General features: G+C 40.7%; 1 protein-coding gene and 1 non-coding gene across 9 annotated transcripts in view; both read left to right on the top strand.

The window, feature by feature from the left end:
- Nucleotides 1-14,808, top strand: part of CNOT1 (CCR4-NOT transcription complex subunit 1) — a 55,001-nt gene that overhangs the window by 15,154 nt on the left and 25,039 nt on the right. For 2 of the 8 annotated variants that reach the window (XM_040075798.2, XM_058422164.1), the window contains exons 11-20: nt 1,112-1,282; nt 1,846-1,973; nt 2,939-3,179; nt 4,601-4,720; nt 5,776-5,898; nt 6,131-6,282; nt 10,698-10,848; nt 12,226-12,427; nt 12,941-13,069; nt 14,197-14,321. In XM_040075798.2, coding sequence (XP_039931732.1) covers nt 1,112-1,282; nt 1,846-1,973; nt 2,939-3,179; nt 4,601-4,720; nt 5,776-5,898; nt 6,131-6,282; nt 10,698-10,848; nt 12,226-12,427; nt 12,941-13,069; nt 14,197-14,321 — 1,542 coding nt within the window. Of the gene's footprint in view, nt 1-1,111; nt 1,283-1,845; nt 1,974-2,938; nt 3,180-4,600; nt 4,721-5,775; nt 5,899-6,130; nt 6,283-10,697; nt 10,849-12,225; nt 12,428-12,937; nt 13,085-14,196; nt 14,322-14,808 lie in introns of all 8 variants that reach the window. The other 6 variants (XM_040075795.1, XM_058422162.1, XM_040075797.1 and 3 more) reach the window with 3 other exon arrangements.
- On the top strand, nt 11,178-11,313 carry LOC120758032 (small nucleolar RNA SNORA50). The gene has a single exon (XR_005702753.1). It is a non-coding gene; the product is annotated as a small nucleolar RNA SNORA50 (small nucleolar RNA).

The raw sequence follows: 14,808 nt of genomic DNA, 5'->3' as shown, positions 1-14,808 counted from the left end.
TATGTGGATAAAGCAGGGCATATCTCAGTATGATTATAAACCTTTTTAAGCTCCTCAAAAGCCTGAATAGCTTTGAATCTCTCTAATGTAACTGTACTTAAATGCTGGGGTTTTCTTTTCCCCTCATGAGCAGGAAAATTTGAGGAATTCTGGGAAATGGAAACTACTTGAATGAGTGACTTGGGCATAGTTTGGATTCATTCTGCACTGCTCCCATGTATTTCCAGCATGTGTTCTCTGAGGGTTTTTGTGTTTCAGTGTATTCTGACAGTGGAAAGTTTTGTGCATCAGACACCTTATTTTGGAAAACTTCTTACTGTAGGCATTAGTGATGAAAATGAAAGTATTTTTATAGCTACTCATTTCAAAACTCTTCTTTATTGCTTCTTAGGTGTGCTAACTCTATAGAAATAGTAAAGTTTTTCCACCAGTTTATAAGCAGCAGTTTTTGTAATGAACTCAGTTAAATATGAATACCATTTTCTTTGCTTGCCTTATATAAGGTTTTTTCTGTGTCTTCCCTCTAATGTGTGCACAAGTCACTGTTTTGTTTTTCTAAACCTTGGGCCATAAAATAGCTTTGTCTCTGGTGCTCACCTGTCTCTGAAATGAGTGGTTTGTGTTCCATAATGGCCACAATTCCCTCCAAGCTCCTTCATCAGTATTGTTTCACACTGTTCCTGAAAATACAACGGGTGCTTTATGAGATCTTGGAGTTTACATTTTGCAAAAAGGAGGAGCAAGTTCTACTTGCCAGCAGATCAAGCCCTTCTGCCTTTTATCAGAAGGCATGGAAGTCTAGGAAAGGAATAAGTTAGTATGCTAAGAGAGGAGCTATATGTTTGAGGGTTTTTGAAGAGTTGTTAGTTAAATGTTTGGAAGGAGAGACAGCTACTGCAGTGCTGGGGAAGTGCAGTCTCACAGGGCACTTAACATTAACTTGCATTGAATTCTCACAACTGTATAAACACATCTCTTTTTTAAACAAAACTTTTCCTTTAAACTAAAAGTTGCGTGCATGTTAAGCTGGGTACAATACTGATGAGGAGGGGCTCTTTCAAGACGGTACTGAACATCGTAAGGCTCACAACCCGTGTTTGTCTGGTTGCAGAATCCTAGCCTGGACTTCAAAGTAGTAACCTATGAATTGGACCATCCAGGATTTCAGATTCGTGACAGCAAGGGCCTGCATATTGTTGTTTTTGGCATCCAGAGAGGGCTGGGCATGGAGGTTTTTCCTGTTAATGCCATATACAGACCTTGGAAGCATGCAGAGGGCCAGGTATGTTTACCAACATTTTTGCTCTATCTGTAGAATATTTGCAAAGTTCCTGAATTTCTTGAATGATAAATGGAGATTAGTAGTGTGACTGTTCAGATAGTCCTCATTTAGTGTGACTGTTTAGATGGTCCTCGTTTAAGACACTGGTGTGTAAGGCACAAGCCTCAGGTGTGTTACAGAAGTACAGTGTGCAATTGACTGCATTGTCTAGGACATGGTCACTTGCTGTGTGCTGTGACCCTACCTTTGTCCCCAGCAGAGTTCTGGTGCATAGTGCAGCTGAGCACAGAACTGCTGCTGCATGGCAGTGCTCTGGGATGCCTACCTGCTTACACAGAATGGCCACAGCTTCATGCAGACAAGTACCCTCAGCACGTCTATACCCATCATTCTCGAATTCTAGAAGTGTGAGGTTCAGTCTCGCATAAAACACAGTGAAGCTTGGCTCATCCCTGCTGCTAAGTTGATTGGTATCATTCTCAAAATGTGGCACTTGATAAAGCGGAAGGAACCTGAAACTCTTAATATCTAAACTACTTCTGACATATTTTTTTTTATTCCAGCTCTCCTTCATCCAACATTCCCTCATAAACCCCGACATCTTCTGTTTTGCTGACTACCCTTGCCATACTGTTGCCACAGACATCCTGAAAGCACCACCAGAGGATGACAACCGAGAAATTGCTACATGGTAATAAACCTGCTCTCAACTGCTTTTCATACGTAGAGTTAGAGTAAGATTATTTGTCTGGTCAAAGGTAGCTTTATCTTCATGCAGCCATATTTATTGTAGCTATGTACATGCCAGTAGATCAGCCACTAATATTTGTGGCATGTTTCATTGGTGAAACTATTCACAGTACCAGAACTTCCTGTGTACTTCCATAATACCTTGATTTTGTTGGAGTCTTCAGCTTGTTTGGAGAGTTTCTGCTGGTGTGTTTTGGTATATCCTGCAAGCTGAAAGGAGAGGGGTAGAGGAGGTAGTTTGAAACTTAAATCTGTCTTTCCCAGAATTATATTGGAGAAACTTGCTCTACTTGTATGAAAGTAGTCCTAAAATTTAATTATTAATTGTATGTGGCTATTGGTGAGTTATTGCATAAACCTGACTGGCGTGACTTTCTGAGCTGACCCTTACACCCTGCTTTTGGTATAACCATGTAGCTTATTTCAGTACAGATACTTGCTTCTTTTTCAATTTTATGGCCCAGAATAGGGAATTGGAAAATGAGGAATACAAGTAAATTGGCAATGATCACTTGTCTGTAAAGCAGGCAAAACAAGTAGAGTATCTTCACTAACTTTCACAAGTGGGGACTTTGAGGTGGTTTTAAAATGTATTCCATTTCTAGAAATATGTTTCAATTTAAGTTGTGACCCATCTCAAGATGAATTTCTTCAACATCAGCTTTCAGTTCCCTCTCCTCCCTAATGTAATTAGGAGCTCTTAAGATCTTAAGAGGGTTTTTTTTATGGTTTCTTCCAGGCTTAATTGTACATTATAAAAGCTGCAGTGTCTGGTTGTTTGCAGTGGGTGTTGCTGTATATGTCCTTACAGTTGGTGCTATGAAATACTCGAATCCAGGACCCTGTAAACTTGCTGCTTGGTAAATTTGTGGGGTTGTCTATTTGTTTTTTCTTCTCTTCTGTTAGGAAGAGCCTGGATTTGATTGAGTCTCTGTTACGATTGGCAGAAGTGGGGCAGTATGAACAGGTTAAGCAGCTCTTCAGTTTTCCTATCAAGCATTGCCCAGATATGCTGGTATTGGCCTTACTGCAGATCAACACGTCCTGGCATACCTTGCGCCATGAACTCATCTCCACGCTCATGCCAATTTTCCTAGGCAACCATCCCAACTCAGCCATCATTTTGCACTATGCATGGCATGGACAGGTAAGTATTTTCACTGTAGTTTGTTGCTGTAACTTGAAAGCTTGTTAAATGTGTTGAACAGTTAAAACAATGTTTGTGTTGGTTTGTGAACTGATCAGTTTAAAACTCAAGAGGTAAATGATCCATGGTTTATGCAAAGTAAGGGGATGTCTCTTCCCTGACTTAAAGCAAACTGTTACAGTTTGGTTTTCAATAATATTCCCTGAGAAAATATTCCTGGAGACCCAAATTCAGTTAGACTTTTTAAACCTTTAGCTTTAAACAAAGTTGACCAGAGTTTTATTTTAAGAAAAAGGAAGAAAATGAAAACAGCCCAAAAGAAGCCCCCAAAACCTCCACAACAGCATCACCTACTCCATCCTCTCAGCTCTCAGTCTCACACATTTAAAGTGTAAAAACTTGAAGTAGTAAGATGTGAGAAGGTTTAAACCAAAATAGTCTCCTTTATACTTTGCAAAATGATGAAGGCTCTTCTAAACATAAAAAAACTACCTGCACAGGAAGTTTTCAGAGTCTGGGTGTTTTCTGAAAACTTGGGATTTGCTGCTGACCTTTTTCAAGGAGAGCTTCCATGTAGAGATATGGTAGCTGTGTATGCAAATCCCATACTTCTAATGGATGTTTTGTTTGGTGTGGCCTTCATCATTGTGTGCCCTGGTAGTTAAATAAAGAGAAGTCATACGAAATTTAAAGCAGAGGAAGTCTCTGTGGTCAGAGGGAATCTGCATTAGCAAACATATTTCCCTAGTAGAGTTAATGGCAAGCAGCTTGACCTCTGAGGTCATGCTATGAATGTTTTATATTTTCCTGATGGAAGTTTTTAAATTGAAGGATGAGGAGTAGAATAAATGTAAAGTGCTTTTTCATGAGGTTTTGAAACAGCAGAGGAGGCAGGGTAGGTCTCAGATCAGGGCACTGAATGATTGCCATGGGACATGGTACCATTCCATGACACTTTTCCTTTAAACAAAACCCTTGCTGCCATAAAAATCTTACTTGTGTTGTACTTTGAATTTGCCCCTGTATAAAGCAAAGAACTAGATTCTGTGTTTTCCTTTTTAAGGTGTGGTACTGAATTTTCACTTCAGGACATCATGTCAGGCATAACATTTTGCAAATATTTATGTAGTCTAAAAGTGATTTGCCTGTGATAGAGAGGAATTGGCTCTGGACCAGTGGTGGTAGGAAAGAGGTAGGGATGCATGTATCTACCGTTTGCAGTCAGCTACATCCTTTACTTGTAGCTCCTGGATAGTTTGTTTTTGCATAGAAAGAGCTCAAATCAGAAGCAAGTTCTGAAGCTAAACAGTAAATATGTTTGTATGTTAAGCTTTTTAGTTGTGAAATACCCTGTTGAATGTTCACATAAATGATCCTGTTCCTAGAATCATAAAGTACAATCCTAATTTAATTCTCCTCAGGGTCAGTCTCCTTCAATTCGTCAGCTTATCATGCATGCCATGGCAGAATGGTACATGAGAGGGGAGCAGTATGACCAGGCAAAATTGTCACGTATTCTTGATGTGGCGCAAGACTTGAAGGTGAGTTTTGCAAAATACTGCCATTATTTTTTGTCTGGTGTCTTACACAGACTTGCTCGTCTTTTAAGGAAAGCTAAGCTTAACTTGGACTAATTTAGTAAGGATTACATTGTTCAGGCATGTCTGAATTAATTTGTGGCTGCTGTCCCTCATCTTAAAAATTCACCTACGTTCATGTGACTTTAAGTACTCTTCAGCTGAGTTGTTGTATCTGACTACAGATGCTTGCAGCCAGTCCTGTTGTGAGCCCAAGACATTTTACTTGGTATTTGCAGTGGGGTTGGTTATTGTGGCTTAGCTGACAAGTACCTTGGGAAGCAGCACAAAAGAACTGCTTTCTATGTGAATATAGTGTGAACCCAGGAAGAGCTTTGGCTGTTTTAACCTTGAATATTATTGAAATGAGACTGTAAAAAATATCAGATGCTTGTGTGAAGGTGGCAGTGCTAAACATAATGGAATGGGGATTTCTTGAGAATGCTACCATTTTATAGATTTTACACATTGACAAAAGACTGGAAGTTGTGACCAACTTCTTTGAGGCCTTTATTGCTTCCTGAAGTTAGATGCAAAATAATAGGGGTGTCTCAGCGTGCAAGAGCACAAGCTGCTGCTTGACGTCAGTTTTGTTGTAGCAATTACAGTGTTCAGAGATGACCTCTTGGAGCAGATATATTCCAAGTACCTCTGAACTGGTTGAGGTCTGTTTGCAGGAAAGTGCTAGATTCTTCTGCCTAACTTTGTAGCAATATCAATTTGGTAGCTCTTGACCACTTGCTGGTGGTTTTTCATAGCATAGAGGAATTTAAAACTGTCAGCACAAGGTCACTTCAAAGAAGGTGAAGTTATGATTTCAAATCAAAGCTCTTGCTCATTTGTCTCACAAGCGAGCTGTAAGTGAAGATGATAGTACCAATCTTTGTTGACAAAGAAAGCATAGCAGCATGTCAAAATAAGACTTCTTTACTAAAATGTGTATGGGAACTGGAAAGAAAAGAAAGGAGAAAGGATATCTGTGTGTCTTCACTAGTAGTCTTCTGATTTTCTTTCTTTAGGCCTTGTCAATGCTGCTAAATGGTACTCCATTTGCCTTTGTTATTGACCTTGCTGCACTTGCCTCTCGACGGGAATACCTCAAACTTGACAAATGGCTCACAGATAAAATTCGGGAGCATGGGGTAAAGCAGGATTTTTCTCTTTATTTTTGCACTCTCTTCGGTGACTAACTTAAGTCACTTTAACGATTTTATAAGTAGCTTTAAAGTTGTTAAAAGTGTCCATCATCTGATAGTTCAATGTTTTCACTGAACTATAGTAGCTTAGTGGAATTCTTTCCATGGTGCAATTGCCAAGTTTGAAATAGTGTCTTGGATGTGGTTTGGGAGATTAAGGTAATATTTTTTCCCTCAGGAACCTTTCATCCAGGCCTGTATGACTTTCTTAAAGAGAAGATGTCCATCTATCCTGGGTGGCCTTGCTCCAGAGAAGGATCAGCCCAAAAGTGCTCAGCTTCCTCCAGAAACCTTGGCAACAATGTTGGCCTGTCTGCAAGCTTGTGCTGGGTGAGAATTAATGTTGCTTGTGCTGAAAGTGTAATCCGTTTGCAGCTCGCTTTCTTCCACATGGTCGCAGCTGGTTTGGAATTTCATGGGGAGAATGGGGTTAATGAGAGTGTATAAACTTGCAGGGAGAGGTGTAGTAGTACATTTAATTTTGCGTTGAAACTTCTGTTGTAGGCTCGATCACAAGAGCTTGAGTATTTTCTTTTATCATCAAACCAGAGGAGCTGATCTTGGTGACTGGAGGCTGTCTGGTTAGTCAGCTAATCAGTTGTTAATGACTAGGTAGATATATGGTTGTAATTCAGACAAAGGAATCCAGGCCATGGCTACAGAATGGGACAGCATCTTGGAAAACAGTGGCTTTATAATGAACTCTGTGGTTGTATTAACCAAATGTTTTTGTGTGGCAGCTGCTTTGGCACAAAGGACTCATGCTGTCCTTACATGTGGGAGAAAAGTGGGGAGTGGTGATCGTTATGTAGCTGAGACTGAAACTAGACATGTGCAACTTCTGTTGTCTTTAAGAGAGACTCATAGTAGTCAAAGATGGAAAATATTGAACATCTGCAGATCAGATTGTTTAGCTGAAGTCAAAAGAAAAGGGTTTGGATTTGAGAGCTGCTAGAGGCAGGGCTAGAATACAGGAGGACTGATGGAAACTGAAGTTGGACATATCAGTCTTTAAATGTTATGTACACACATAGTAAATGTGACTGAAAACATTTGTGGTGTTGTTTCTTAGTGCTGTCAGACCAAGATGGTGTTGAACTGCAGCAGTATTTCAGAGTTAACGAGAGGCTGCGTAGTGCAATGTGTGAGCCAGAGTGACTGGAAGCTGGAGATGGGGCTTGTTTTGCTGCTTCATTTTGGCACCATATGGGGCTGGCATGTCCAAGTGTGTGTTACCTAATCTGAGAGTTATACTACGTCCTTTGGCTTAGCCAATGTGGTCTTGAAAGAAATAAGAAACGTTAAAGGTACCCAGGATGATTCATGGTTCTCATGTAGATAGTAGGAAATCATACCAACTTAGATTTGGTCACAGTGAATATTGGAACTGAAAGGGAACTTGAGATATCAGTAAGACTTCAGGATTCTCCTGTTTTTCTGCTGGAACTTGTGCAATTGAAGTTCAAATGCTGTTTCTGAAATAAAATGGTCTGGCATGTGTTTTGGTTTGAAGAGAGCTCTTAATTTTCAAGTCAAAGTGCATCTTTTGAGACTGTGGTTCACAAATGAACTTATATTCCTTATTTTCCATGCTGCAGTGTCTGTTTTAGAGATTTAATTGTTAACTGTAGATTTGAATTGCATCTAATGTCATTGTGTTCTGAATTTTAATGTGTTACCAAGTTTTATTTATTCCATTAATTCCAAATGCCACTAGTTCTCTACTGGCACAATTCTCACAGCCTTTGGTTTCTTTTTATAGCCACTTTTATTCCCTTTTATACAAGAATGTGACCTACTTGCAGTCATTTTCCATTAGCTATTCTCTTTGAGCTTTAGAATGAAAAAGCTTGGATTTCTTTCATGGAGCAATTGCTTTGATTAGCTTAGGTTTCAGTCACGAATGGAAGCAGGCGTTGTAAAGACTGGAAGGTTAAAATCACAGTAAATATGAAATACATTTGGGAGGGCAGTTGCACTTCATCAGCTGAAGCCTGCCATCTCCTAAATCTGTTGATTTAGGAGACTGCTCTTTAATTAGGCTGTAGTTAGTTCTTGTCTTGTTTTGTGACCTGGGAGATGCTTTTTTTTAGCCACCAGGTCCCTGCATGTTCTACAGCTTATTTTTGGTGCGGCTTGTTTATCACTGGTGAGCACTGCAGTTGTGGCATCATGTTAACAGTGAGTCTTCAGAAAGAAATAAGTGTTCCTTCTATTACTAAGTGTTTTTACAATGAAGTCAGGCTTGGTTGCAGGCACCACAGGCTGACCGGCCATGTAATTTATTAACAAGCTGCTTGTGAGAAGTCCTTCCCCTGTGGAGCTGCAGTGAGTTGAGAGGGGCAGCAGTGCCTTCTCCGCAGAGTCATGTCCTGCACGGTCCAAATGTGTCAGTGTGGGGAATGGTCATTTCTTTTCAGTCCTTGCTCTAGCAGGGAAGAGGCTTCTATGTACCTGTGCCTCAGGAATGCAGAGGCTTGCTCCCGCTTTGTAGAAAAGTGTTTGGGGGGAAAAAAGAGTAAGAGAAATGAATGTGTGATTCCAGCAAGCTGGAACTTCCTTAACAGTAACAGTTTTGTTGCTCTGGACTCTGGTCCCTGGCTCACAGCCCACCAACTTCATTTGCCTGAAATGCAGACTGGGGGTTTTTGTGGGTTTTGGTCGTGTTGGGTTTGTTGGTTGGCTGGTTTGGGTTGTTACTTTTTCTAGAAAACCTGCAGTTCTGTGCTATCTAAAAATACTGTGATGTTTGCAACTTGATACTGCAGTGAGTCTCTTAACATAATAAAAAAGTTAACCTTCAGTCTGCCTAGATGGCGGGACAAAACGTGAGTGGTTCTCTCCAAAGCACAAATGGCCTAACCAGTCACCATAAATATCCAGCTCGGGGATTGTAAGTCTGCCTTTGTCCTCATTCTGGGCTGCCGTATTATCCATCTACTGCTGATTGGAATTTGTTTTGTAAAAGCATGTTGTAGTATTTAAGCATAAAGACTGCAAATTTAATCCCCAAAAGAGGAGGAGGGCAAAAGACTGAGGTTGGTAACCACATGTGAACTCTAGACTTCCATGACCTATTCCATGGCTAACTGAAGTGCTGTATGGTCTTGAAATGCCTCCTGCATCAGAAAATATCCTGTGGTGCATTTCATTTGGGCATGCATACATTTAAATGTTGAGATTTCTGAGACTGGCATTGGGGTGAGGGCAAATACACACTGTAGATACTGAGTCTGCTGTGTGCCAAACTCTGAGCTCTGTCTTCGGGTCTGGTTGCACTTTCGGAAAAAAAATCTCTGAGGTTTTTGAAGGTAGGTTTCTTGATTGCATTTTCATACATTCCCCCCAAGCCCATTTATTCTGAAATCTTTGAAACAAGGCTCTGGTGAGAGGATGTTAAAAGAGTGTAAAGGAGCCAGCTTGTGAAACATTTATTAACATGTCCACTGCCCTGTACAGAAACCTGGTCACCCATGCTACCTCCCAGATTCCCATCTCTCACGGGTGGGATCTTCCCCCCACTGCATAGTGTATCGCTGGCTTTGGAGAATAGCTAGAAGCCCTTAATTAATTCTGTGTGTCCCATAACAGGATACCTCTAAAGTTAAAGGCTAATCTTCAATTCTTCTGCCTTAATCACCAGAATGGTTCCCTTGTTCTTTTTCCCCTCATCCCAAAAGTTGAGCAGTAAAATTTAGCTTGTGAAAACTGAGTTGAAATGAGGAATCTTCAGACAAGGTTAACAGAACAACAAAGCTGTATTAGGATAGTTGCACCATTACAGGAAGAAATCTGCAGCTTTAGCTGTCTTCACTGAAAAGGTATAACTGAAGTTCAGGAAAGCATAAATAATTGGCTATTTTTTTCCAAAAGGAAAATGTTAGTGTTCTGTTATTATGTCTGTGTTAGGTAAGTCAACAACAGAGCTGGCTTTCCTTCCAGTTTGGGAACCTGGCAGTCAGACATGGAATACTTTGGAAAGAGGTACTGACTGCTCTGGGTTGTGCAATAACTTTGTGCCTAAGTTTGAGTTTTCTGATGTTTTTTGATTATATTTCCCTTGAATAGACAAATTTACTGTCTCTGGGTTTAGTGCCTGTGTGTGAAGCACATCTTTCAGTCTGTAGACAGATGAGTTTAAGTGAAGCAGGTGGTGGTGGTTACCTCTTCTTTTTTTTTTGTCTGTGAGTACATAGCCCATGTATCTCATCTTTTAGAGAGACCTTGTGTGTAATGAGATTAGAAAGAGAATAACCATAAATGCTGAAGTTTGGGTACAGGAAGAAGCCTTGAGGGGCAGATTTGAACTTGGGATTACAGCACCACTATCTGTGTTTTAATTAATGAGGCTAAGGTGTTGCATAGGTCGTAACACGGACAACAACAGATGAAGGCTCTTCCAAGAGCCTGTTGGAGCCATGTAGGTGCATACCCCAGCCTTCTGTAAGCCCTGAACTGCTGGGGTAACTGTAAAGGAGTTATTGACTCATCAAAAACAAGAGAATAGTCTCTTGGAGATCGTCATAGAACTACAGTTTAAACTCTTCTATTGAAATGTAGCTGTATCTCTTGGGAGATGATCTAAGGCAAGTTTTTCTAGTAACAAAATGTAGGTTTTGCTGGGGTCATTTTGCAGCTTCTTTTTGTGAAATGTGGCTTCAATTTCTCTAGGAAAATCAACTAAGTTAAGGGCCTTATTTTTGTGAGTGTTACATGGCTTACTCTGTCTTGCTTCCACATCCCAGGAGTGTTTCTCAGGAGCTGTCAGAGACGATCCTCACCATGGTAGCGAACTGCAGTAATGTCATGAACAAGGCTCGACAGCCCCCACCTGGAGTGATGCCCAAAGGACGCCCGCCCAGCGCGAGCAGCTTGGATGCCATCTCTCCCGTGCAGGTAAAGCAATCACATGCTGCATTTTCAGAAGGTGGCATTAATTTAGTGCTAGTTCTGCTGTACTAGTTGAGCTCTTTCTGCAGGACTAAGTCAAACATCATCTGGCTCACATAGTTTTGTGCTTGCATGCCTTGATAGCTTGCTTGTAACTAGAGAATGATATCTGAGGGATGTAGTTCAGAACTGTCTTTCACTTCACTGATGTCTGTAAGAAGTAACTGTGAAGCATTATAGGATGGGAGTACTGAGGAGGGACAGATATTTGGTTTGTTTAAAATAACTGAGGCTTTCGTTTAAAGTGCTAAAATTTACTAGGACTTCTGAGAATTAAGCACTGCCTTTGAACCTGATGTGTCTTGTTTGTAGCTTCACGGGCCAAGCCACAGTGCTAGAGCATAAGGACTTGTTATAACTGGGGCTCTTCAGCTCTCAACTGAACTGCTCTTTTAAAAACAAGGTACATTTCAGTTAATCCCTGCCACTCATCATCCCTTCCTCCTCTGGGAGCAACACATTACAGACAGGTTTTGCTTCTAGCAGTTCCATTCAATGGCAGATTTTTAAGTGGTGAAAAGTATTGCACATGAATTAGTGGCAATTCAGCATTTAAGTATGACAGAATTGTCAGTAAATTGTGTAAACTAAACCCAGAGAGTGGTTTTCTTGTGAATTGTTGCTTTATTGAAGTAGCTCATCAGATGTACTTGATATCTTGGCAATCTGCTACAAATAACTCATATGAGTAAACAGCAGCAATTTTGAGTCTGTAGTCATGTTGTCTTCTGGGTAGATAATACCATTTTCTGCTGTTCCTAGTCAGTTCCTTAGCTTACTGCTTTGGCAGACTGTATTGTGCCTTCCCTCCTATTCATGAACCAGGTCTTAATGCTTTTTGTTGAAGACTTCGTTCAGGTATTTAGCTGTGAAAAGTGGGCATAGTAGGGTCCTTCAGGCAGTCAAAAATACTTTTAAGTTTGAAATGAAATAGCTTTGTAGATCTTGAGGTGGGGTCTGAGGTTGCAGACTGCAGAGCATAAGCTACTTAAGTACAAAAATCTGCAAGTAGAAGTAAATGCTGCTTATTGTAAGCATTTACTCTTGTTTTACACTTAACTATAGACTATAGAACAATGAAACTTTCTGTAAAACCTGTGAGAGAATAGGATTTCATGGGATTGCAGAAGAAAAATAGAAGTATGTTCTGTAGACATACTAATCTTTTGGGGTGATCTGGATGACTTCAGAATTTACAGTATCCATGCAGAAGAACTTTTCTCAGAAATGTTTTGATATGTAGCCGTCTTTGTACAAAACATGCCAAAAACCATCTGGATTGTGGTTTATGGATGTCTGTATAATCTTCCTTTCTTCGTCCAGATCGACTCGCTTGCAGGAATGGCCTCTCTTAGTTTAGGTGGCTCAGCTGCTCCTCACACCCAGAGCATGCAAGGCTTCCCTCCAAACTTGGGCTCTGCTTTCAGTACTCCTCAGTCACCAGCAAAAGCGTTTCCACCTCTTTCCACCCAAAACCAGACAACCGGTTTCAGTGGCATTGGAGGACTCTCTTCACAGCTTCCAGGTACTGCTGTTGGGGTGGTTTGTTTTTGACATTGCACAGCTCTGGCACTGTTACTGCTGTGGTTGGAAATACTGAATGTGACAGCCCACCCCTTGAGGGTGGATTGGGTGCTCCCTTCCCTTGATGGGTGAAAAGTCACGGAAGTCACACTGAACAAATGGCTGTGTCACATGGGAAGGAGTTTCACTCCGATATGGAGTGAGGAGTCCTCACCGCTGGGTCATTGCTGAAACAGCACCTCAGAGTGTTGCAGCTGCAATAGGAAAAAGGTTTGAGTCAAGAGGATGAGTGTTTTGACAAATATAGCAGCAGCATTTTAGGTTGGGACTGAGATGAAGAATTGCCGATGTTAAAACTGCTTAATAGTAGGCAGCAGTGAGGCTGTAAAGCTCTGAGTTCTTGGAAATGAGAAGGGCTAGGAGGAGTGGTAAGTGGGTACTCCAAGGGTGCAACTGAGATAACCAATTACTTGCTTGTAGTAAGTGGTCTTACTACAGGTTTGCTTTTCAGTAGGTGGTCTTACTACGGGTAGCCTGACTGGCATAGGAACTGGAGCCCTGGGCCTTCCTGCGGTGAACAATGACCCATTCGTGCAAAGGAAGCTGAGCACATCTGGACTGAACCAGCCTACGTTCCAGCAGAGTAAGATGAAACCTTGTAAGTGGTAGTGTTGTCTGTGGCTGTGAAGTGTGACTGTGGTCTGCAGTTAATCTGTGTTTCCTTCAGGGGAAGCTTGGATCTGTAGGTGGTAAATGTTAGAAGTGTGGCTCTTGTATTATAATATTAGTCGGAAAAAGGTGCTTCTAAACTTGTATCCTAAGAGGTTGCCACGTGGCCGTGGGGGGACATTAAATAAAAAAAAACACGCTTTAGCATAAGAATACAATGTGTTGTGGATTTGCATGAATAGTGTGTTTCTGTCCTTTTTCTGCTGTGCTGTGTTTTGAACAAAATTATTTTCCTGCTCTTGACAGGGAATTTTATGTGCCTGGTACCAGGGTATTTTTTGTTTCATTTGTAACAAGGTTAAACCTGGGTAAGGTCCTATTGCAGCAGAGAACTTGACAGGTGAAGCAGTGAAATAGACTGCAACATTGGATACAAATAAGATGAATAAAAGTAGGTGGGAAGGTCGTTTTTGAAAGGAATAATTTGGTTCTTAACACTAAGCCATTATCCTTAACTCATTTGTGCCTCTGCAGCATGCTCACAGTGAGATGTTGAAGCAGTCAAATGGTCAGGAAGCACAGCCATGTGCTAAACCTTCTACGTTGCTGTTATGGAGGAGCTATTAAAGAAACCATATGCAATAACAGCAAAGTTGCCTATCTCTACACATGTACAGTGGAGGTGGCTGTAATCACCATTGGTTTATATTCTAGGACTAGAACATTCAATATAAATTTGTTGGAAGCTCATTGGCTGGCTTGAAAGTTTGTGTGCAAGTTTGTGTGCATGTTAGTGTTGTGTAGCATGCTTTGTTCTAGTCTGTTCTGCATTCAGTTATTTAGTTGCCTGCTGAGGTTAGCTTGGGATGCACTGGTACGAGGAGTAGAGCAGTGTGAGGTTAATGCTATCTTAGGATGCAGGGTTTTTTGCATAAATATAGCGGATTTTTAAATAGCAATTCCTGTCTACTGGGAAATTAAATATCCAGCTCTTCAGAAGAACTAACAGTTCTGTATAGATTGGTGGAAGAATTGCAAAGGACTATATGAAATCCTGACTGAAGTTGTCCTGAGCATGATACCTGTTCTCTTTTTTAACAGCTGACTTATCTCAGGTGTGGCCAGAGGCTAATCAGCACTTTAGCAAGGAAATAGATGATGAGGCAAACAGCTACTTCCAGCGTATTTACAACCATCCACCACACCCAACCATGTCTGTGGATGAGGTGAGATCCCTTCTGTAGCAGTTACAGCACCTGTCCAGAGACTTGCAATAAAGTGGATTGTAATCGTTCCTTCATGTATTAGTTTTAGTGGAAAATAATAAAGGGCTCGTGGCATTGCTTACAGCATTGCTTTTTTGCTTGGTTGAAGTTGCTTTCCCAGTAAAATTTCAGTTGTTCATTACATTCAGCTTTGACTTCTCTGGACTGAAAACTTCAGATGTCTAATTAACACTCCTAAAATACTGTTAAGTGGGAAGGATTCAGTGTGGTGTGGTAGCTTTTGTGTAGAAAATAAGTGCTAAAGAGTGCCTTTAAATAGTCTGTATAAATTATCTTAAATGTATTTGGTTTTAAACTATATAAAAATGACTACAAGATCCAGATATATAAAAGTGTCCCAAGTTCTACCTCCTGAGCTTTTGATAATTTTTTTTTTAAGTCTCTATGAGAGTAATTATTGGTCTGATGTACTTACTCTTTGAAGTAC

Source organism: Hirundo rustica, chromosome 11, assembly GCF_015227805.2.
Source record: "Hirundo rustica isolate bHirRus1 chromosome 11, bHirRus1.pri.v3, whole genome shotgun sequence".
NCBI classification, from domain to species: domain Eukaryota; kingdom Metazoa; phylum Chordata; class Aves; order Passeriformes; family Hirundinidae; genus Hirundo; species Hirundo rustica.
This window is presented reverse-complemented; position numbering and strand designations above follow the sequence as displayed.